This window comes from Berghia stephanieae, chromosome 12, assembly GCF_034508935.2.
Source record: "Berghia stephanieae isolate SIO BIC M18660-M18661 chromosome 12, UCSD_Bste_1.3, whole genome shotgun sequence".
NCBI lineage: Eukaryota > Metazoa > Mollusca > Gastropoda > Nudibranchia > Aeolidiidae > Berghia > Berghia stephanieae.
The window spans coordinates 42809797-42833189 of NC_088371.1; the positions used below are offsets into that span (position 1 = coordinate 42809797).

General features: G+C 36.7%; 2 protein-coding genes across 5 annotated transcripts in view; both read left to right on the plus strand.

The window, feature by feature from the left end:
* Positions 1 to 21631, plus strand: part of LOC144958013 (cullin-1-like) — a 38409-nt gene extending 16778 nt beyond the window's left edge. For 2 of the 3 annotated variants that reach the window (XM_078889603.1, XM_078889602.1), the window contains exons 13-20: positions 738 to 869; positions 2584 to 2704; positions 4277 to 4353; positions 5369 to 5500; positions 6708 to 6800; positions 7737 to 7858; positions 8961 to 9180; positions 11557 to 21631. In XM_078889603.1, coding sequence (XP_078745729.1) covers positions 738 to 869; positions 2584 to 2704; positions 4277 to 4353; positions 5369 to 5500; positions 6708 to 6800; positions 7737 to 7858; positions 8961 to 9180; positions 11557 to 11637 — 978 coding nt within the window. In that variant the 3' untranslated portion in view covers positions 11638 to 21631. The remainder of the gene's footprint in view (positions 1 to 737; positions 870 to 2583; positions 2705 to 4276; positions 4354 to 5368; positions 5501 to 6707; positions 6801 to 7736; positions 7859 to 8960; positions 9181 to 11556) is intronic. The other variant, XR_013642288.1, reaches the window with a different exon arrangement.
* A 1035-nt stretch (positions 21632 to 22666) lies between these two features.
* The window catches only part of LOC144958009 (uncharacterized), a 20495-nt gene continuing 19768 nt past the window's right edge, over positions 22667 to 23393 (plus strand). The window contains exon 1 of one of the 2 annotated variants that reach the window (XM_078889597.1): positions 22667 to 22742. In XM_078889597.1, the coding sequence (XP_078745723.1) occupies positions 22707 to 22742 (36 nt within the window). In that variant the 5' untranslated portion in view covers positions 22667 to 22706. Of the gene's footprint in view, positions 22743 to 23055; positions 23140 to 23393 lie in introns of those variants that run through there. The other variant, XM_078889598.1, reaches the window with a different exon arrangement.

The window sequence follows — 23393 nt, forward strand, 5'->3', positions numbered from 1 at the left end:
TGCTATGACACTCACTCATAGTTTGATGATTTAGGGCAGATTTTGAGGATTATTTTATTATGTTTGGCTGTGTGGTCTTATGCTATGACACTCACTCATGGTTTGATGATTTAGTTTGTTTTGTTTGTTTTTAGGTGTTTAACGGCGCTTTCGACACTATTTAGGTCATTTAAGCGCCCGTTGATTTAGGGCAGGTTTTGATGATTATTTTATTATGTTTGGCTGTGTGGTCTTGTGCTATGACAAGAAGCTCTAGAGTTCTGTTACTCACCTTCTCTCAATTTACTCAAGTGTAAAATGGGTATCTGACCATTAACAGCGTTGCCTTGGTTTGAGAACATTTTATAATATTGCCTTCTGGGCGTCATATTTTGTTCCACATGTTAAGCGTTGTTGTTGGCTTGGGATCCCTGGAAAAGCGTTTTGAGCCTGTTTAGTGGATATTGTTGTATATATTAATGCTCATGATTTGTTAAAAAAGATTTTTACATTGTCTTTGAAAATTGAAGCAAAAGATTTGAAAAGAAATATGTGTCCGGGAAATGATTTATCATTGAATAAATGAATTATTTTATTGTATTTCTGTTTAAAAAAACAAGAAATCCACACAATGTAATCTCTTTATTTATCATTGTTATCGTCCGTGTTTCACTTATTTTGGATACATTTATCTTTTGAGGTAAAACATAAATTTCAATTTACTATTGATTCCATTTTCATGATCCTTTTTCTGCCAGATGGTTGTTTTCAAATACATCGAGGACAAAGACGTCTTTCAGAAATTCTACAGTAAAATGCTGGCCAAGCGTTTGGTCCAACACATGTCTGCTTCGGACGATGCTGAGGCCAGCATGATCTCCAAACTCAAAGTAATGGTTATTTTTATTAACATACCTGCCTGCCGAATCTTACGAATTTTTTGTTATTTTAGGAATTTTAGACAATTTTCATGGCCAATTACTAAATTTTATGGAAAATTACGAATTTTTAATTCTCAGTATTACTTAAATAATGATGATAATAACTACTACTACTGCTACTACTACTACTACTACTACTACTACTACTACTACTACTACTACTACTACTACTACTACTACTACTACTACTACTACTACTACTACTACTACTACTACTACTACTACTACTACTACCACTACTACTACTACGAATTTCCTTGTCATGTTACTAAAACTTGACATAAAAATTACTATTTGAAGTTTTCAATTTGGCAGGTCTGTACTTAGTGACTGTTTTCCTTAACCTGCTTTGTTTTAATTTTCTTTTTTTTGAGTTTACCAGATGATGAAAATTGGAGTTACGGTTAATTTTCTCAGAATTAAGAGTTTTATTTTTATTGATTTATTCGTTATTTTTTTGTGTTCAAGAACTTACATTTTCATTCTCAAAAAGCTCACCTATTTAAATTGATTTCAAAAGCTGGAATTAAGGAGTCATTTTTCAGTACATGATTCTACATGACATGGTTCCACATTTATTTTTGGGCCATGAAAAGATTCTGACATATCTATCGCTTTTGAAACATATTCTTCATTAACTAGATCCTTGGAAAATTGCATGGGGACAGATGTAATATAGTCTTTGTTACTAGTTTTGAAATCGATGGCTGAGTTTGTAATGTCCTCGTTACTGAACTTGACCTCGTAAATTTGTCTACACCATGTGCATTAATATGCTTCAATGAATAAATACATATCTACATATGACAGATGCGTTTTAACAATGTATGGTGAAAGTCACTGGTCAGGACAATAATCCTACTTAGCACCACTTGACTGTGTATGTACTAAGACAACGGTCTGTATGGATTGGTCCATTAGTGACAGACATGAAAAGTAATGTTGAAGAAATGAAAAACAAAGAGATGATGGATAATTTTGTTTTCGCTGCTCTTGAGGTTGTAATAATGATGAAAAGATGTGTCCCATATGGTCTCCAGCCCCTAGCTTTTTGCTTTTCATATAAGCTTTCTGCCTCTGCAGGTTGCGTTCAACTCTTTAAATAAAAAGACATTGATAACCTCCCACAATTAGCAAACGGGTCTTCCTTTCTTTTTATTGTTCATCATGGTCACGCTTTTGGAATTATTTGTTGGAAAAGACAGTAATTGCACTGAAGCAAAATTTGTGTGAATAGCCCCAAAAAAACAAAAAAAAAAAACAACGAAAGAAATCCCCCCCCCCCCCCCCCCCCAAAAACAAAAACAAAACAAAAACAAAACAAAAATGCTTCATGTTTACCTTGCTTACTTCTATTGTTTCAGACAGGCTGGGCTTGCCAACCAGTATGTACTTATACATATACTTATAATAGATAATTTTGTCCAAAAGAAGAAACCATATGAAAGTTGCATCAAACAATGTTGGATTTATTCATCAATATTTTAATGTTTTGTTTTCTTTAAAGAATTTTATACATATATATATATTTAAAAATATATACTATATATATATATATATATATATATATATATATATATATATATATATATATATATATATATATATATATATATATATATATATATATATATATATATATTTTAATATTTCAACCAAACAGCAAGCCTGTGGGTTTGAGTACACATCCAAACAACAGCGAATGTTCCAAGACATTGGCATCAGTAAAGATCTCAACAAGACTTTCCACAAACACCTGGAGGCCTCCAGTTTACCACTGGACAGTAAGTCTTATCATCATCATCATCATTATTATTATTACTACTGTGTATGGCACAGCGGCCAACTGTCCTGATAAAATCAGGATCAGGACTCTCCCAATATGACAATCTGGAGAAAATCAATTTAAAAATTTTTATTTTAAAAATTGGACTGTTTATACGAATGGAAATGACCCTTGAATGTCCCAATAAATAACAATGTGAAATTGAATGTAAGCTTCAATTTGATATACGAAAGCAGATACAATTGATATTTCGGGTTTCCCCTTTATCAACAAAACAGGATGAATGCAACACTACAGACGAATTCGTCTGTAGTGTTTCATTATTCGTCTGTAGTGTTTCATTCATCCTGTTTTGTTGATAAAGGGGAAACCCGAAACGCCAATTGTTTCTGTTTTCATATATTAAATTGAAGCTTACATTCTTGCATGTCCCAGGATTATATAATTTTTTAAAAATTAGCCAATTAAAACAAGGGAGAGAAAAAGCACGAGATGCAGACCTGCCTACGACTAACTACAAACATTTCATAGAACTACAGATTTTTGGCTCCAAACAGACTATTAGAGAAACATCTTTGATTCAATCAAACTTGTTGAAAACAAAGTTTTGTTGCCGTAGCTAGTCTGTTTATAAAAGGGAGTTGAAATTAAAAGCAATATTTTAACATATTAATAACAAATTGGTTACTTTTACTAGTAAATTCTAGTGTCTGCTATGTTAAAACCCCTGAAAAGTACAAATTTTTCTAAGTGCAGGAAGGTAGGTCTACTAGATGTAGATTATATTATATAATAGTCCAAACATACTGCTGTTTTGAGGCATGACGGTATGCATTCGGGTGGCCTTGGCCGCTATGCTGTGGCTTCCGTTGGGTCACAAACTTGACATCATTAAATGGACATAAGTAGCAGGTCTGTATAAATACCGACTGAAATTCATGATAAGGAAGAAATTCAGTCTTATCACAAAAAATAAATTCCCTTTATTTAACTTAAGGGGAAATTTATCTTTAAGATCTATTCCAAGGGAAGACTGGAGTAACCCAGGCATCGGCCGCAGTCAGCACTGCATAGTGAGCTAGGGCTAACAGTGGTGCCAACCTTACGTAAAAAATGCGTATTTTTACGCATTTTCATTCATGGTACACATTTTTCTGAAGATTGTACGCATAATTAAATTTCTGTTATCATTTTTAGCAGTCATACACTTTTTGGTGTCCTTAAAAACTATATGTTTCTTGACCCATCAGAATTATATATGGATCTGGAAGTTAATACTATTTATCATCTATAAAATGTAAGCTTATTCATTCTTTCAAATATTGATTATATCATTGCTAGTATGGTCTAATTGCCCATTATCAGATTTAGTGCTAATTATCGATTTTTACAGAATTGTACGCATTTTTTCAAAATCTTACTCATTTTGGCTCTCCATCGTACACATTTACATGGGCCAGGGTTGGCAGCACTGGGCTAGGTGACTTGTTCAAGCCACACAGCGTGAAGAGCTAGTCAAACTCGGTACCTTTATTTTGACGCCAACGTTTATGTTTTTTTTACTCCACAGTTGACTTCAGTATCCAGGTTCTCAGCTCAGGGTCGTGGCCTTTCCAACAATCTTGTTCATTCACACTGCCAGTCGAGGTAAGTGGTAGCCGTAGCAGCTTGTTTGTTGTGAGAAGTAAGAAATACTGGCTGTGGTTCCTGACCTCCCATAGTGGGTAGGGAGTTCATTTACTGTCTTCTATACCCTATATCTGTTTTCCAACTTGCTTTCTCTCTTTGTCGTGGAATGAGATTACTTGATTTTGTCAAGGTTTGAGAGTTTTAGATAGATGAAAGTTTTTAAAAACTTGAGCTTTTATATAGAGCAATATCCACTAAACGTTCTCAAAGCGCTTTACAGGGGGTCCCTGGCCAACGGCAACACGTAACATGTAGGACATGACATGATGCCTGTTAGACGATATTACAAGTTTTTTTTGACATAGACAATGCTGTTAATGGCCAGGTACTCATTTTACACACGAGTACGGTGAGAGAATGTGAGTGGAGAGCCTTTTCCAAGGACTCAACTATGCGCCGAGCAAGGCTTGAACCCAGGACCTTCTGATCCGAAAGCAAGTGTCATACCACTTGACCACATAGCCGTTCAAGTTATTTAAATCGATTGATATTTGAAGGACGAGTTTTCTGGCTAAATTTTTAAAAAATATTTGTTTGTATTTCAGGGGACGTCAATTAACTGGTTCAATTTTGAGTCATGCCTGATTTCCAATTTCCACCATTTATTTTTGTCGACAGCTGGAGCGAAGTTATCAGCGTTTTACAGCCATGCCTGATTTACAATTTCCACCATTTATTTTTGTCGACAGCTGGAGCGAAGTTATCAGCGTTTTACAGCCATGCCTGATTTACAATTTCCACCATTTATTTTTGTCGACAGCTGGAGCGAAGTTATCAGCGTTTTACAGCCATGCCTGATTTACAATTTCCACCATTTATTTTTGTCGACAGCTGGAGTGAAGTTATCAGCGTTTTACAGCCATGCCTGATTTACTATTTCCACCATTTATTTTTGTCGACAGCTGGAGCGCAGTTATCAGCGTTTTACAGCCATGACTGATTTACAATTTCCACCATTTATTTTTGTCGACAGCTGGAGCGCAGTTATCAGCGTTTTACAGCTTTCTACGGCAGTCGACACAGTGGACGCAAACTCAACTGGTTGTATCAAATGTCTAAAGGTGAAGTGGTGACCAACTGTTTTAAAAATCGTTACACCTTACAGGTATGTCATTTTCTGTCATTTATATAGCGCCTTTCGTCGAAACCTCAAAGCGCTTTAAAAAATTCAAATACAATTCAACCAAAGTATCAAAACAATTAAGAGCATAAAAGGGCATCAATACATCATCAATATAAATGTCACATACAATACATTTAAAATTCAATTAAGTAAATATTTCCTGGGGCTATTTCAGGGCTTTTTTGAAAATGTCTATTGAGCTCGAGAATCTCACAGATTGAGGGAGATCATTCCAAATCGTGGTTCCAAATTTCATAAGAGACCTATCGCCAAAATATTTAAGTTTAGTTTTAGGAGATGCTAACAATGACCTCACAAACCCACACTGCAAAGCCCAGCCCTCTTTTGTCTGTAATAGGATGGTGGCACACAACTGTAGCATTAAACCCCAGCCACCCTCTATTCTTCAACTGTCATGATTTTACTGATGATGAAAATTTATCATGAGCTTTCGTTTGTCGATTTCTTGAATTTGGCACTTTTTGAGGTCGAAAATTTGTTGGATTGAGTCTCGCTTCTGAGCGGCGCATTGTTGAGTCCTTGGAAAAGGCTATTTACTCACATTCTTTCACCGTACTCAGTTGTAAAATGAATAACTCGCCATTAACAGCATTGTCTTGTTTCTGTTGGAAAATAAAAACCAACAGGACTCTTGTCTCGTCCTTCATGTTAAGTGTTGTTAGGTTAGGGACTTCATGTAAAGCACTTTTATCACGTTTAGTGCATATTGTGCTATATAAATCTGCCGTCTTAAGGAAAAAGACCGTATATTTACTTGCAATAAGAGGCCACATACGGTCTTTTTCCTTAAGACGGCAGCAATGGACTCATGTTAAGGTACCTGGGTCTAAAATTAGAATGGATAGAAATTCCTGTGACTGTGATCGAATGTCAAGTACAGATACTGACATAAATTCAAGCTCAGATTGTTTCATGGTTAGTTTTCTTTTTTAGGTATTGTTAGAATTTTTATATATGTAATGTGGTGATCTTGATAACTAGGGCAAGCTAGTAATTGTAAGTGTTCGATTCACCTTGTAAATTAGCCTTGTCACTATGAAAGGCTGCTCTAATAGCATTCTGTCTGTATGCATGAATGGTCTTGTTTTGCCCTGCTGTATCTTGTGTTGATTTCCATTCCATTGTACTAATCGACCTATTTATGTGTTTGCCTTGGATTTCCAACCAGGCCTCCACATTTCAAATGGCAGTGTTACTACAGTACAATTCGGCAGACTCGTACAGCGTGCAGCAACTACAAGAGAGTACAAGTATCAAAATGGTAACTCTCCTTACTTATGCTTTTTTTTTAATTTATGTAATGGGTGATGATTTCTTTGATTGTCATTATTACTGTTGTTGTTGTTGTTGTTGTTTTTGTTGTTGTTGTTTTTGTTGTTGTTGTTTTTGTTGTTGTTGTTTTTGTTGTTGTTGTTGTTGTTTTTGTTGTTGTTGTTGTTGTTGTTGTTTTTGTTGTTGTTGTTGTTGTTGTTGTTATTGTTGTTGTTGTTCTTCTTCTTCTTCTTCTTCTTCTTCTTCTTTTCTTCTTCTTCTTCTTTTCTTCTTCTTCTTCTTCTTCTTCTTCTTCTTCTTCTTCTTCTTCTTCTTCTTCTTCTTCTTCTTCTTCTTCTTCTTCTTCTTCTTCTTCTCTTCTTTCTTCTTCTTCTTCTTCTTCTTCTTCTTCTTCTTCTTCTCTTCTCCTCCTCCTCCTCCTCCTCCTCCTCCTCCTCCTCCTCCTCCTCCTCCTCCTCCTCCTCCTCCTCCTCCTCCTCCTCCTCCTCCTCCTCCTCCTCCTCCTCCTCCTCCTCCTTCTTCTTTTTCTTCTTCTTCATCTTTTTCTTCTTCTTCTTTCTTCTTCTTCTTCTTCTTTCTTCTTCTTCTTCTTCTTCTTCTTCTTCTTCTTCTTCTTCTTCTTCTTCTTCTTCTTCTTCTTCTTCTTCTTCTTCTTCTTCTTCTTCTTCTTCTTCTTCTTCTTCTTCTTCTTACCATTATTATTGTCACTTGTTGCAACTGCTCTAACATTCTCTTTAAAAAGGTAAAAAATAAATACAAACGTTTAACGTTTATGGATTTATATACCAGCAAAAGTAATGTGTGTCATTTTTTTTACTCTGTATGTTTTATACTTTCCAAGATATGAACTGTCAAGTTGGCTCCATCTTAATTGATTTCTGATTTTTCCCCTCAACTCGATCCATTTTTTCTTTTTCTTTTACAGGACATTCTGCAACAAGTCCTCCAGATTTTGCTCAAGTCCAAGTTACTGGAAACCAAAGAGGAAGGGGAAGAGACGGACTTGAAGCCAGAAACACAGATCTCTATTTTCCTGGGCTACAAGAAGTAAGTGGACATTAATTAGCATAACCTGGGTGGGGTTCCTGGCCTTCCATAGTTGGCAGGGTGGCACTTACTGTGTCTTCTATCCCTTTATAGCTTTTTTCCAATGTGCTTTCTGTATTTGTCTTGGAATGAGATGAGTTGGTTTTGTCCTGGCCCTGGCTGAGGTCCTTGACTGGGAGGGACACAGTCGAATGCATAGTTATTGTTTTGAGAGATATGTTTTTTTCCTTGTAAATCATCTCCCTGTTATGTATTATTATATTTGTTATTTTGAATGTATAATATAAGCATTTGAGTGTATTCCTCTTTGTTGGATCTTGTGTTTGTGTCCGGATGAGACTTTAGGTGATCTCAAACTATGTACATTGGTGATATGCTCTTGGAATCTACATCTGATCCCTATTTGTTGCCAGTTCCCCTTACTTTTTGTTTGGTGCTATAATTGTAATTCTAGGATTGTTTCTATCCCATTTTCTTCCTTTTAACTTGTGCTGATATTACCTAAATGTATTGCAAGCGCTGTAAAACCCTTAAAAAAACAACAAAAAACAATTAACATACCAGCGAAAAAGATACCTGCCAACCCTTTCAGTTTTAGAGGAATCTTTCCTGTTTCCACTCTTCCTTTTCACCACTCCGCCCTTGTCTCTAAAGTTCCGATTAAAAAAAATAAATGATGATAATGCTAAGGAACGGGGGAAAAAAAGTGAAACTTAAAAGAAAAAATATTGCCAAAGGGAGGTAAGCATACTTGCCTCTTTTAATGGATTGTCCGTAATTGTTACAGAAATTTGATGACAATCACGGACTCAAGGACATTGAAGAAAAATTACGGATTTTTATTTCATAGTAATTTTGTCTTTTTTTTTTTTTTTTTTTTTTTAAATTTACTGCAATTATAAGGATAAAAAAATTCTCTTTAAATGATAGCCCATGATAGCTAGCTAAGTAGATTGTTAACTTGTTATGGTGGCCATCGCCAATAACGTTTATTTTATGTATAAAATGGGGTTCCTGAATTCTCTGCCAAGTGAACATAATCCTACTTATGCCTACTCCTCCTCCTCCTCCCCCACCCCCCTTTCTTCTTCTTCCACAATAGTAAAAAGCTCCGTGTAAATATTAACGTGCCGATGAAGACGGAGGTGAAAGCAGAGCAGGAGACGACACACAAGAACATAGAGGAGGACAGGAAGTTGCTGATTCAGGCGGCCATTGTCAGGATAATGAAGATGAGGAAGACTTTGAAGCACCAACAGCTTCTCACCGAGGTCCTCATTCAACTGTCCTCTCGATTTAAACCAAGGGTGCCTGTTATAAAGGTAAGTCCTCATTCAACTCTCCTCTCGATTTAAACCAAGGGTGCCTGTTATAAAGGTAGGTCCTCGCCCATTGCTCCAGTTTTGAGGTGAATTTTGAGACTTTAAAAAAGAAATAGATAAAAAGTATTTAATTTTTAATTTCAAAGTCACCATCACTCGCATGTTCATATGCACTTACTCATATGCAAAAAAAAATAAAAGGAAAAGAGACACTACAAAAAACCTCAAAAAGAATTACACAGACAATTGAAATAATAAATTAAATAGAGAAACCAACCAAAAGAAAAAGGAAAACAGACATTACAAAAAATTTTAAATAATTACAAAGTCAATTGAAAAAAATAAAATAAAAAGAGAAACCAACCAATAAAAAAAAAGAAAAAAAGAAGAGAAATGCGGAAGAACACATCAAACCATCTTATGGAATTATACTATATTTTAATCAAGAGTCCAAGGGGTCCTGATAACTCAGTTGGTAGAGCACTTGTGTCACAAGCCAAGGGACCAAGATTGATCCCGGTTGAAGTCCAGATTTATTTTTTCTGACTTTCCCTTCTACCCAGAAGTGATTGGGTAGCTAGATCTGTTAGATCAGGTGTAAAGTACTTTGTGATAGACTAACATCCTGTCCTAAGGGCAGCAAGCAATTCCTTTTGTCCGTTTTTCGCTATGTAAACTGGGATTCCATGGGCCTAATGGCTGTGATGTACTTGCCTCCTGTTTAAGATATAATATAATTGTCGCTGTTGGAAAAAATTGTAATATTGCCTAACAGGCGTCGTGTCTTGTCCTATATGTTAAGTGTTCCTTTTGGCTAGGCATCCCTTGTAAAGCGCTTTGAGCATGTTTAGTGGATATTGCGCGATATAAACGTTCACATTTTATTACCCTGCCTCAGCCATTCAATCTGCTTACCTCAGCCATTCAATCTACTTGCCTCAGCCATTCAATCTACTTGCCTCAGCCATTCAATCTACTTGCCTCAGCCATTCAATCTACTTACCTCAGCCATTCAATCTACTTGCCTCAGCCATTCAATCTACTTGCCTCAGCCATTCAATCTGCTTGCCTCAGCCATTCAATCTACTTACCTCAGCCATTCAATCTGCTTGCCTCAGCCATTCAATCTACTTGCCTCAGCCATTCAATCTACTTGCCTCAGCCATTCAATCTACTTGCCTCAGCCATTCAATCTGCTTGCCTCAGCCATTCAATCTGCTTGCCTCAGCCATTCAATCTGCTTGCCTCAGCCATTCAATCTACTTGCCTCAGCCATTCAATCTACTTGCCTCAGCCATTCAATCTACTTGCCTCAGCCATTCAATCTACTTGCCTCAGCCATTCAATCTACTTGCCTCAGCCATTCAATCTGCTTGCCTCAGCCATTCAATCTGCTTGCCTCAGCCATTCAATCTGCTTGCCTCAGCCATTCAATCTACTTACCTCAGCCATTCAATCTGCTTGCCTCAGCCATTCAATCTGCTTGCCTCAGCCATTCAATCTGCTTGCCTCAGCCATTCAATCTACTTGCCTCAGCCATTCAATCTACTTGCCTCAGCCATTCAATCTGCTTGCCTCAGCCATTCAATCTACTTGCCTCAGCCATTCAATCTGCTTGCCTCAGCCATTCAATCTACTTACCTCAGCCATTCAATCTACTTGCCTCAGCCATTCAATCTACTTGCCTCAGCCATTCAATCTACTTGCCTCAGCCATTCAATCTGCTTGCCTCAGCCATTCAATCTACTTGCCTCAGCCATTCAATCTGCTTGTCTCAGCCATTCAATCTACTTGCCTCAGCCATTCAATCTACTTGCCTCAGCCATTCAATCTGCTTGCCTCAGCCATTCAATCTGCTTGCCTCAGCCATTCAATCTGCTTGCCTCAGCCATTCAATCTACTTACCTCAGCCATTCAATCTACTTGCCTCAGCCATTCAATCTGCTTGCCTCAGCCATTCAATCTACTTGCCTCAGCCATTCAATCTACTTGCCTCAGCCATTCAATCTGCTTGCCTCAGCCATTCAATCTGCTTGCCTCAGCCATTCAATCTGCTTGCCTCAGCCATTCAATCTACTTGCCTCAGCCATTCAATCTGCTTGCCTCAGCCATTCAATCTGCTTGCCTCAGCCATTCAATCTACTTGCCTCAGCCATTCAATCTACTTGCCTCAGCCATTCAATCTACTTGCCTCAGCCATTCAATCTACTTGCCTCAGCCATTCAATCTACTTGCCTCAGCCATTCAATCTGCTTGCCTCAGCCATTCAATCTACTTGCCTCAGCCATTCAATCTACTTACACTTCGAATCTTTAAACCCACATCTACTTCCCATTTTAACCTTTTCAATTTTTCCAATTTTTTTTCCTCCCCCAGAAATGCATTGACATATTGATAGAGAAAGAGTACTTAGCTCGTTTGGACGGCCAAAAGGACACTTACAGCTATTTGGCATAAACGTTGACAGTGTTGATAGAGAGCTTTGTGATTTGGCTTGGCTATAGTCAGCATCGTTTACATCATCATCATCATCATCATCATCATCTTATCATCTTAATGGTTGTCGTCGTTATCATTATCATTGTGAAGAAGAATACCATCACCCATCACCGAGGTGGAGAATAAACAAAATAACAGATTTTGCACACGGATTGTGATATCCTGGAATAATCTCCTTCCTGTCACGTATGTGATATCCTGGAATAATCTCCTTCGTGTCACGTATGAGATATCCTGGAATAATTTCCTTCCTGTCACGTATTAGATATCCTGGAATAATCTCCTTCGTGTCACGTATGTGATATCCTGGAATAATCTCCTTCGTGTCACGTATGTGATATCCTGGAATAATCTCCTTCGTGTCACGTATGTGATATCCTGGAATAATCTCCTTCGTGTCACGTATTAGATATCCTGGAATAATCTCCATCGTGTCACGTATTAGATATCCTGGAATAATCTCCTTCGTGTCACGTATTTGATATCCTGGAATAATCTCCTTCGTGTCACGTATGTGATATCCTGGAATAATCTCCTTCGTGTCACGTATTAGATATCCTGGAATAATCTCCTTCGTGTCACGTATGAGATATCCTGGAATAATCTCCTTCGTGTCACGTATTAGATATCCTGGAATAATCTCCTTCGTGTCACGTATTTGATATCCTGGAATAATCTCCTTCGTGTCACGTATGTGATATCCTGGAATAATCTCCTTCGTGTCACGTATTTGATATCCTGGAATAATCTCCTTCGTGTCACGTATGTGATATCCTGGAATAATCTCCTTCGTGTCACGTATGAGATATCCTGGAATAATCTCCTTCGTGTCACGTATGAGATATCCTGGAATAATCTCCATCGTGTCACGTATTAGATATCCTGGAATAATCTCCTTCGTGTCACGTATTAGATATCCTGGAATAATCTCCTTCGTGTCACGTATTTGATATCCTGGAATAATCTCCTTCGTGTCACGTATGTGATATCCTGGAATAATCTCCTTCGTGTCACGTATTAGATATCCTGGAATAATCTCCTTCGTGTCACGTATTAGCAAGCAGACCTGTCCTTTCCTGAGATAGATTCTGTATTTCCAGATGTAAAAGTGATGGAAACTAAGCTGTTAGTAGCTGTGGACTGTAAAAAGTATTGAACAAAAACAAATATAATAACAGCTTTGAAAAACAAAACCCCAAACAAACATGGAACATTTCGAGCTCAAAACCATTCTTCAGCCAATTTTTTAAAAAACCCAATAAAAACATCGCTTAAAATTCATGCATCCAAGATTGGTTCAGAATTTAGCATGCAATTTTTACCTTTTTTTCTTTTTTTTCCATATAAGAAAATACAGATTCTATGTTAGTGACTCAAGGCAGGTATGCACAAATAAAGACAGTAATATTGAGAGAGGTTTGTTGATCCATTCATTCATTCATTCATATTCATTCTTCATTCATTCATTCATTCATTCAAATATTGTGCACTCACACGTACATTGCTCATCCCTCGGTTCTTTGCGCATTTTTTCCCACTTTAACAATCATTGATTGTTTTTTTAAAATTCTTTCTTTTTTTTTTTCTTTCTTACTCTCTGGTAGAATTTAAGAGGAGATGATTCTTTGATATGACAATATATGACTATAATAGTCCTCATGGTGTCTTATAATTTAACATGTATATTTACGTATCAGTTTGGTCAGAAGTCAGGAGGTGCATAGTTGGAGACGCGATTCAATTTTTAACCCTCTCCTTGCCGACTACCAGGAAATGGTCACATTTGTTAAGATACAGTGGACATGTTTGATTTGTGTACACTCCAACACGGTTTCCTCCAACTCCTCAGGACATGCTAAAACGTTCGAGGAAACTATTTCTTGCCATAAGGACTTGATGTGGGGGGGGGGGGTGGGGCTGGCTCAACAGTATGGACTTTGCAATGCACCTGAAAGATACCTGGTTCAAATGTCCATCGCGTTGTGTTTCCTTCAGCAAGTCAGCTCTCCCTAGGTCAATTTGTGTGGCTGACACCTGGGTTATTCCAGTCTTCCCTTGGAATAGACCCCAAGACAAATTTCAGCTTGAGGATGAAAAAAAAAAGGAAATTTATTATTTATTTTCTTTATGGATAGGTTGAGGGAGATAACTTTACAAATGACGTGCTACAAGCTGTGTGTACATGAGTGTGTGTGTGTGTTGGGGGTGGGGGGGGGGTGCTCTATCACAAGATTCATTTCCTGTCGTTGCCAAACCCATTTTCAAATCATGGCATGTGGCATTGAGATTAGAATGAATGGTGAAGTGATAAGAATAAATGGAGAGGCTTCAGATATGCGAAATGGCGATGGAGTGTGTGAGTGATGGACAACAGTATGGACTTTGCAATGCACCTGAAAGATACCTGGTTCAAATGTCCATCGCGTTGTGTTTCCTTCAGCAAGTCAGCTCTCCCTAGGTCAATTTGTGTGGCTGACACCTGGGTTATTCCAGTCTTCCCTTGGAATAGACCCCCAAGACAAATTTCAGCTTGAGGATGAAAAAAAAAAAGGAAATTTATTATTTATTTTCTTTATGGATAGGTTGAGGGAGATAACTTTACAAATGACGTGCTACAAGCTGTGTGTACATGAGTGTGTGTGTGTGTTGGGGGGGGGGGGGGGGGGTGCTCTATCACAAGATTCATTTCCTGTCGTTGCCAAACCCATTTTCAAATCATGGCATGTGGCATTGAGATTAGAATGAATGGCGAAGTGATAAGAATAAATGGAGAGGCTTCAGATATGCGAAATGGCGATGGAGTGTGTGAGTGATGGACACACCTGCACGCGATAAACACACACATAACTGTCAATAATGTCACAATAAATCACTGGACGCATTAACATTTCTTTAATTGATTTTTAAAAAAAACAAACTTTGGCTGGGTAAGATTAGTTTGAGGAAACCGTGTTTGGGGTAAAAATTAGTTTGAGAAAGGAATGTAATGATAACAAAGAATAATAAGGAATGTAATGATAACAAAGAATAATAATGAATGTAATGATAACGAAGAATAATAATGAATGTAATGATAACAAAGAATAATAAGGAATGTAATGATAACAAAGAATAATAATGAATGTAATGATAACGAAGAATAATAATGAATGTAATGATAACAAAGATAATAATGAATGTAATGATAACAAAGAATAATAAGGAATGTAATGATAACAAAGATAATAATGAATGTAATGATAACAAAGAATAATAAGGAATGTAATGATAACAAAGAATAATAAGGAATGTAATGATAACAAAGAATAATAAGGAATGTAATGATAACAAAGAATAATAAGGAATGTAATGATAACAAAGAATAATAATGAATGTAATGATAACGAAGAATAATAATGAATGTAATGATAACAAAGATAATAAGGAATGTAATGATAACAAAGAATAATAATGAATGTAATGATAACAAAGAATAATAATGAATGTAATGATAACAAAGAATAATAAGGAATGTAATGATAAAGAATAATAATGAATGTAATGATAACAAAGAATAATAATGAATGTAATGATAACAAAGAATAATAATGAATGTAATGATAACAAAGAATAATAAGGAATGTAATGATAACAAAGAATAATAATGAATGTAATGATAACAAAGAATAATAAGGAATGTAATGATAACAAAGAATAATAAGGAATGTAATGATAACAAAGAATAATAATGAATGTAATGATAACAAAGAATAATAATGAATGTAATGATAACAAAGAATAATATGGAATGTAATGATAACAAAGAATAATAATGAATGTAATGATAACAAAGATAATAATGAATGTAATGATAACAAAGATAATAAGGATAAAATTCAGGATATTGGAATGAGTTTGAGGAAACCGTGCTGGAGTGTACATAACAAAATTTAAAGACAAATCTGTTTAGGATAAGAACCTAATGCTGTTATGAAAAGCTTGTTTTTCTGCAAAACTGATGTATAGTTTGTCCTTGTTACTTGTGAGTTTGAGTGTAAAGAAATCAAGGTTTGTGTTGGGTGGATGTGCAGTTATGTGGTCTAGTGGGCTTTTGGATTGGAAGGTCCTGGGTTCGAGCCTCGCTTGGAGCGTAGTTGAGTCATTGGAAAAGGCTCTTTACTCACATTTTCTCACCGTACTCAGGTGTAAAACTAATACCTAACCATTAACAGCGTTGCTGTCTGGGCAACGATTGAAATTGTAAAGTATCTCATTTCAGTTTTGTTTCGGCGTTATTATATGATAATATGGCATACGGTATGATATTAATTGTCGTGTTGATATTAAGCTGTCACAGAGGTGAAAACTATTTTGACTTTCATTTATGAATTTTTAAAATTCTATTTGGAGTGGAGGCTAACCAACTTGTATAAAGGAGAGTGATACCTACTTCCTTTTTTCCAAAAATGCAATTTACTAGTTAATTTTTCTTTTTTTTTTTTTGAATTTAATTTTACTTTAATTATTTATTTATTTATTTTTAAAATTTTAATTTATTTTTATTTATTTATTATTTTATAAAAATTATCCAAGGAATCTGGTCAGGTTTCTTTACCCCCATCCCCACACCTCCAGTCCATCGCAACTCGTTTAAGGATTATGAATTGCTTTGGTTTTATATAGATTGATTATTTTATTTGTCCGCATGACTTGGGGAATTCGGTCCGTATTTATATTTAACTAGTCCTACCTTTCTTACTTTTGTTCTTGGGTGTAAACCCTGGACCTGTAAGAAGAGAGATGTGACCTCTAACTCTCAGGCCTTTTATGGACAGAAACAATGGATTGTAGCTGCCAAGTACTTAATTCACATCTTGAGTAGGGTGAGGTAAATGGACTGAAACCTCCAATTTGATCAATGAAGACGGATAATGTGGATGTTTCAATCAACAACAAAAAAGGATGTCTGAAACCTCCAATGTGATCAATGAAGATGGATAATGTGGATGTTTTAGTCAACAACAAAAAAGGATGTCTGAAACCTCCAATTTGATCAGTGAAGATGGATAATGTGGATGTTTTTTTAGTCAACAACAAAAAAGGATGTCTGAAACCTCCAATTTGATTAATGAAGACGGATAATGTGGATGTTTTAGTCAACAACAAAAAAGGATGTCTGAAACCTCCAATGTGATCAATGAAGATGGATACTGTGGATGTTTTAGTCAACAACAAAAAAGGATGTCTGAAACCTCCAATTTGAGCAATGAAGACGGATAATGTGGATGTTTTGTCAACAACAAAAAAGGATGTCTGAAACCTCCAATTTGATCAATGAAGACGGATAATGTGGATGTTTTGTCAACAACAAAAAAGGATGTCTGAAACCTCCAATTTGATCAATGAAGACAGATAAAGTGGATGTTTCAGTCAACAACAAAAAAGGATGTCTGAAACAGTAAAGACGAATTCATCATTCACATTCATTGTGTTTTGTAGACACAGGAGAAACCTGAAACATCCACATTATCCCAGTAGGTGACTTTCAAAACGTACCAGACCAAGTCCCATTTTCTTCATTCAAAGAGAACTGTGTTTGTTAAAATCATTAATTTATTGAGTTATAGAGGAAAAAACTTGCCTTGTGTTCCTCATCAAAAATAGCCTGACTGAGTGTTTTGAAACTCCAGATGTTCTCTGTTGATTCCATGTAGTCCAAAAGACAGCTGGAGAGTGTTGACTTATTTTCTATCAGTCAGGATGCGACTTAAGACTAAGACGTTTTGAAAGGCACCTACTCATTTGTCTGGGTGGGGTCTTTGACCTCCCATGGTGGGTAGGAGTAGGAGGTCACGCTGTGTCTTCTATCCCCTATACATCTGTTTTCTGAGTTGCTTTCTGTCTTTGTCTTGGGATGGGATTGCTTTGTCGTAGTCCCTGACTGGGAGGGAAATGGTCAAATGTATAGTTATAGTTTTGGGAGATGATATTTTTTTCCCTTGTAAATCATCTCTCTGTTATGTATTGTTAGTTATGTATTCTGTTAAACATTTGAGTGTGTTCCTCTTAGTAAGATCCTGTACTGGTGTCTGGATGAGACTTGTAGGTGATCTCAAACTAAGTATATTGACGGTATGCTCTATATCAATTCCCTATTTGAACCAATTCTTCTTTGTCTTACTTTTTCTTGGGTGCTTTGATTGTAAATCTAGGAATATTTTGACTATTTCCATTTTCTTTCTTTTTACTGGCGCTGATATGACCTCAATGTGTTACAAGCACCTTAAAAACCCTTAAAAACAAAAACAATACTCAACTGTCTTCATTTGTCCAATTAAAGCGTTCTATCCATTTGACTTATTCTACTTCTTTCAGCTTATCCCACATTTTACATCTCGGTTCATAGCATCATCCTCCTCCAGGCCCAGTTCTTTCATATCTCGTCCTTTACCCTATCCATCCATCAATCTAGTCTTGGGGCATCCCTTTTTCCTCTTTCCCGCTACGCCAATTGTATATCCAATACTTTCCTTCCCACAAACTCCCTCTCTCACCTCTTAACGTGTCCGAACCATTTCCAGACCTGTCTACGGGGTGGGGTTCATGACCTCCCATAGTGGGCAGGGAGGTACTTACTGATAAATATCATAACAAGTGTGTATGAAAGGTGCCAGACAAAGCAAGAAAGAAAAATAGAAGAAAAAGACCATCCCAAAAAAATCAGTCGACCTCAACTGGGGATCGAACCTCAGACCTTCTGATTACCGGTCAGACGTGCTACCATTAAAAATTTTGTTTGTTTTTTTATATTTATATTTTTTGTTTGTTTGTTTGTTTGTTTGTTTGTTTGTTTGTTTGATTTATTTTGAAAGATTCCAGTAGTAATGAGAATTGGAATACTTAGTATGTAGGAAAAAAAATGTGCAAAGACGCTAATATTATAATCTACCTGAAAATGGCAAATATAGAATGTATTTTGAATGTTTTTTGGTGTGTCTTAGCCCAGGGAATCCACCCTTCATTTATCATAAAGCTTTTTATGGCGGGGAAGAAAAGAAAAGACAATCAGTGTGGTCGTTGTACACAAGACAAACGTCAAATCTCTCCATGAGTTTTGTGTAGTAATAGCCAGTGATGGATTGAATTTATCCATCTATTGATTTCTGGTTGGGGTTTCCGACCTCCCATAGTGGGCAGGGAGGTACTTGCTGTGTCTTCTATCCCCCTCTATCTGTTTTTCCAATTACTTTCTGTCTTTGTCTTGGAATGAGATTACTTTGTTTTGTCCTGGCCCTGGTCGGGAGTCCTTGGCCGGGAGGGAAACAGTGGAATGCATATAGTTAAACATGTGATTGTTTTCTTCCTTAGTGGGATCTTGTGCTGGTGTCTGGATGAGACTTTAAGGTGATCTCAAACTAAGTACACTGACTGATAATAGCGTGCTCTTGGAATCTACATCTGTTCCCTATTTGAACTAATTTCCCTTTATCTTACTTTTTCCTCAAGTTCTTTTAATTGTACATCTAGAATGTTTTTACTACCCAATTTCCTTACTGGCGCTGATATGAATATCACCTAAATGTGTTGTAAGTGCCGTAAAACCCTTAGAAACAAAAACAAACAGATCTTGTATTGCATGTGCTAGGTTTTATATCTATAGGAATTAAATATTGTTAGTAATAGTACATAGGCGTATATTTTCATTTTCAGCAAAGATCCAGGAGAGGCCATGACTAAATACATTTCTTCTACTGATTTACTCCTGCCCCCCCCCCCCCCTTTTTTTTTTTTTGGGTTTAAAATCTACTAAGCCAGCCATCTTACTTTTCCACACGCTTAAATGCCCCATGTGTGTTGCAAGTGCCGTTAAACCTCTTCAATCCTGTAATAATATTAATATTACTAACTGACTCTGTGTGTTGTGTGATTGGATTGCTATGCTGGGACGTTGCATTTGTCACGTTTGCCTTGCATTTTAACACAGATCCTAGTTTGTTGTTGCCCTTGGTTGCAGTCAGGTGGAAAGTTGTAAATTGTAAATCAAAGTAGAGAACGAGAGGGAAAAGTGTAGTCGGGTGGTTGTGGTGAATAATATTTCATTAAAATTGTACATAAATATATACTTGATTTATTATTATTATTATTATTATTATTATTATTATTATTATTATTATTATTATTATTATTATTATTATTATTATTATTATTATTTCTATATGAACTTTCAAAACCATCCAGTGTATAAATTCCCTCATAAAAGTTTCTTCTTCATCGTCTTCTCACGCTGCTACGGTTTATGCACGCATCTGGAAGTTGATTGATACATTTTTGTTGTACAGACATTTGATTAATGAGATGACTTATGGCGACCGCTTGCAGTTGCAGCTTTGTTGAGAGTCTTGGATGTGAATATCTACGGTCGTTGTATAGATTTGTCGCACGATTTCTGGATAGCAGGGTCCTTTGACCTCCCGTTGTGGGCAGGAGGTCACTCTTCTATCCCTTTATATCTGTTGTAAGTGCAAGAGTTGTTTTTCGTCTTTGTTGTGAAATGAGATTACAGTACTTGAAGTACTTGGTTTTGTCCTTTCCCTTGTCAGAGTTTTTGGCTGGGAGGGAAAAACAGTCAAATGTATAGTTCAAGTTTAGGAGATGAAATATTTTAAAACTTGTAAATCATCCCTTGCGATAGACTAGCGTCCTATCCAAAGGATAGCAAGCAATTGCTATTGTCCGTTTCAGGCTATAGAAATCGGGATAAACTCAGACTCCAAGGGCCCAATGACTCTCAAGGATTACTTTGTTATTATATTTTAAACCATCCGTCTGTTATGTATTGTTATTGTTATATTTGTTGTTTGGAATCATGTAAACATTTGAATGTGTTTCTCTTAGTGGGATCCTGTGCTTGCTTGTGTCTGGATGAGATTTTTGGATGGTCTCAAACTCAAACTATGGACGCTGACACTGACAGTCTGCTCTTGGGATAACCTTGTTCCCTATTTGAACTAATTCGCCTTTGTCTTACTTTTTCTTAATTTCTCTTGTAACAAATTAGGAAAGCAAGTCCTGATTACGACCTGAAAAGCTATGTGTGTGTGTGTGTGTGTGTGTGTGTGTGTGTGTGTGTTTGTGTTTGTGAAACAGTGCCAGACAAAGTAGAAAGAACATAAGAAACAAAACAAAACAAAAAAACTTTAAAAAACCCAAGACAATGAGCCTGCCTCGAAGAACAGCAAAACAAAACAAAACAAAATAAACACGATTTTTTGTGGGTTTTTCTTTTTCAGTTTTTTTCTTGTATTCATCTTTTCACCCGTGTCTGACGGTATTTCATAGACACTACAGACCTTGTCACATCGGTCATTTCTCTTGGTATGTAGTCTGTGCTTGATTTCTCTATCCAATCAAGTTCAAGGGGGGGGGGGGGGGGGGGGGGTCGGAACTGAAATAATCGTAAACTAACGCAATCACTTTTAATACTCCTAAAAATACAAACAATATTTGTTTTGAAATACCCCCACCCACACCCACCCCAGCGAATGAGGTTTTTAAAAAATTTTTTTGGGGAGAGGGGAGAGGGGGGGGGGTGGGGGTTAAATAAATATTTGGACGAATGATATTTTGTGATTGTTGTATGCACGAGTGACGTGTGTGTGTGTGTGTGTCTATCATTGCGGCCTCCGAACCTCATTCATTCGTCAATCCATTCATTCATTCATTCATTCATTCATTCATTCATTCATTCATTCATTCATTCAATCATTCATCCTGTTCTCTTAGGGCTATTTGGAGACAGCAATGATGAGGAGGAAAAGACTTGAGGATTTATAATATAATTCCACTTAAGCGTGTTATCTTGTACCTACAATGTATATGATGATGTATGTTATGGATTATTATCATTATTATAATTATAATTATAATTCATTATTGCCTGAATTCAATAAATAAATAGATTGTTGATTCCTTATTTTCGTATTCTACCGTTATTTAAATAAATATTTAAATTGTAACATTGATGTTCTTTTCTTTGCGTAGCCATTTTGCTTTACTACATATGGGGATTTTCTTGTCTTGTCACTCTCCTATAGTGGGCAGGGAGGGACTTACTGTGTCTTGCTGGGTGGGGTTCCTGACCTCCCATAGTGGGCAGGGAGGGACTTACTGTGTCTTCTATGTTCCTATATTTGTTTTCCAACTTGCTTTCTGGGTGGGGATCCTGACCTCCCATAGTGGGCAGGGAGGGACTTACTGTGTCTTCTATGTTCCTATATTTGTTTTCCAACTTGCTTTCTGGGTGGGGTTCCTGACCTCCCATAGTGGGCAGGGAGGGACTTACTGTGTCTTCTATGTTCCTATATTTGTTTTCCAACTTGCTTTCTGGGTGGGGTTCCTGATCTCCCATAGTGGGCAGGGAGGGACTTACTGTGTCTTCTATCCCCCTATATATGTGTTCAAACTTGCTTTCTGGGTGGGGATCCTCACCTCCCATAGTGGGCAAGGAGGGACTTACTGTGTCTTCTAAAAACTATAGAACAAACCTTGATAGAGTAGTGAAAGTTTAAACTTTCCTAATACGATCATAGTTTTGGTTTTCCGTCGCCATTTTGTTTTGAGAAGTATTGAAAGCAGTCCTAGCCTTTTTTTTCTATTAGGGTTAGCTCGAGATCGGAGGATTATTTTTCTATTAGGGTTAGTCATACGTCTCAGTAAAGGTACTAGGGTGTTTGTTTTTCCTATGAGGGTTAGTTAAGAGTATTAGGTTTTATTTTTTATTAGGGTAAGTTAAGGGAATATTTGAGTTGTTTCCCTTAGCACTAGGAGTTTCGGAAGGCCTCCCAAATAAATATACGATATTGAGATCATGTTGAAACCAAACCAAAACCTTGGTTATTTTTAGATCTGACGGAATAGGGACGGCGATAACTCTTATGAACTATCTCTGTGTATCTATATCTCCAGCAGACGTGTGTAGACTTTATATCGCTGCTTCACTTAACACACTCGTCTACATGGCCCTTAATCAATGAGTTTACCAGCTTGAAATGTTTAATGCCAAAAAGAAAACAACACGAAATGAAGTGAGTAGGAAAGTGTATTTACACTCTTACAACAATATCCGTCACTGCCCATAGCTAGGTGCTCATTTACACCTGAGTCAAGTGTGGTAATTGCCAGAATATTCCAATCACTGTCAACCATCCGGCCACTGACCACACTTAACATTGCTTGATTTTTGTGGCAAGACGAGACATCATATCGCACAGCCACGGAGCCTTAATTTAAATCTAAACAGATGATTTCTCGTATTTTGTTTTGTTTTGGATGTGGTTTGTTTGGCATTATTGATAAAAACAATCTGGCAAGAGTGTTTTATCACTTTAAATTGAAACCACTCTGTGTGCTTGATGACGCCTGAAACACACACACATCCACCCACCGACCTTGTATCAATGGTTGAAGAATGTTACAGATTTGGTAAGTAATTATTGTTTTTACGCATTTTCTATTTAGTGTTTTCATCAACCAATTTCCACTGATTAACCCTCTCCACATCAACTATAGGAAAATCGTCACATTCATTACGGTACAACCAACATTTTTCTTATTCAAATTTCTTTTGTACACCATAATTAATTTTGAGATTTAAAAATACAATACAATGGAGAGAGAGAGAGAGAGAGAGAGAGAGAGAGAGAGAGAGAGAGAGAGAGAGAGAGAGAGAGAGAGAG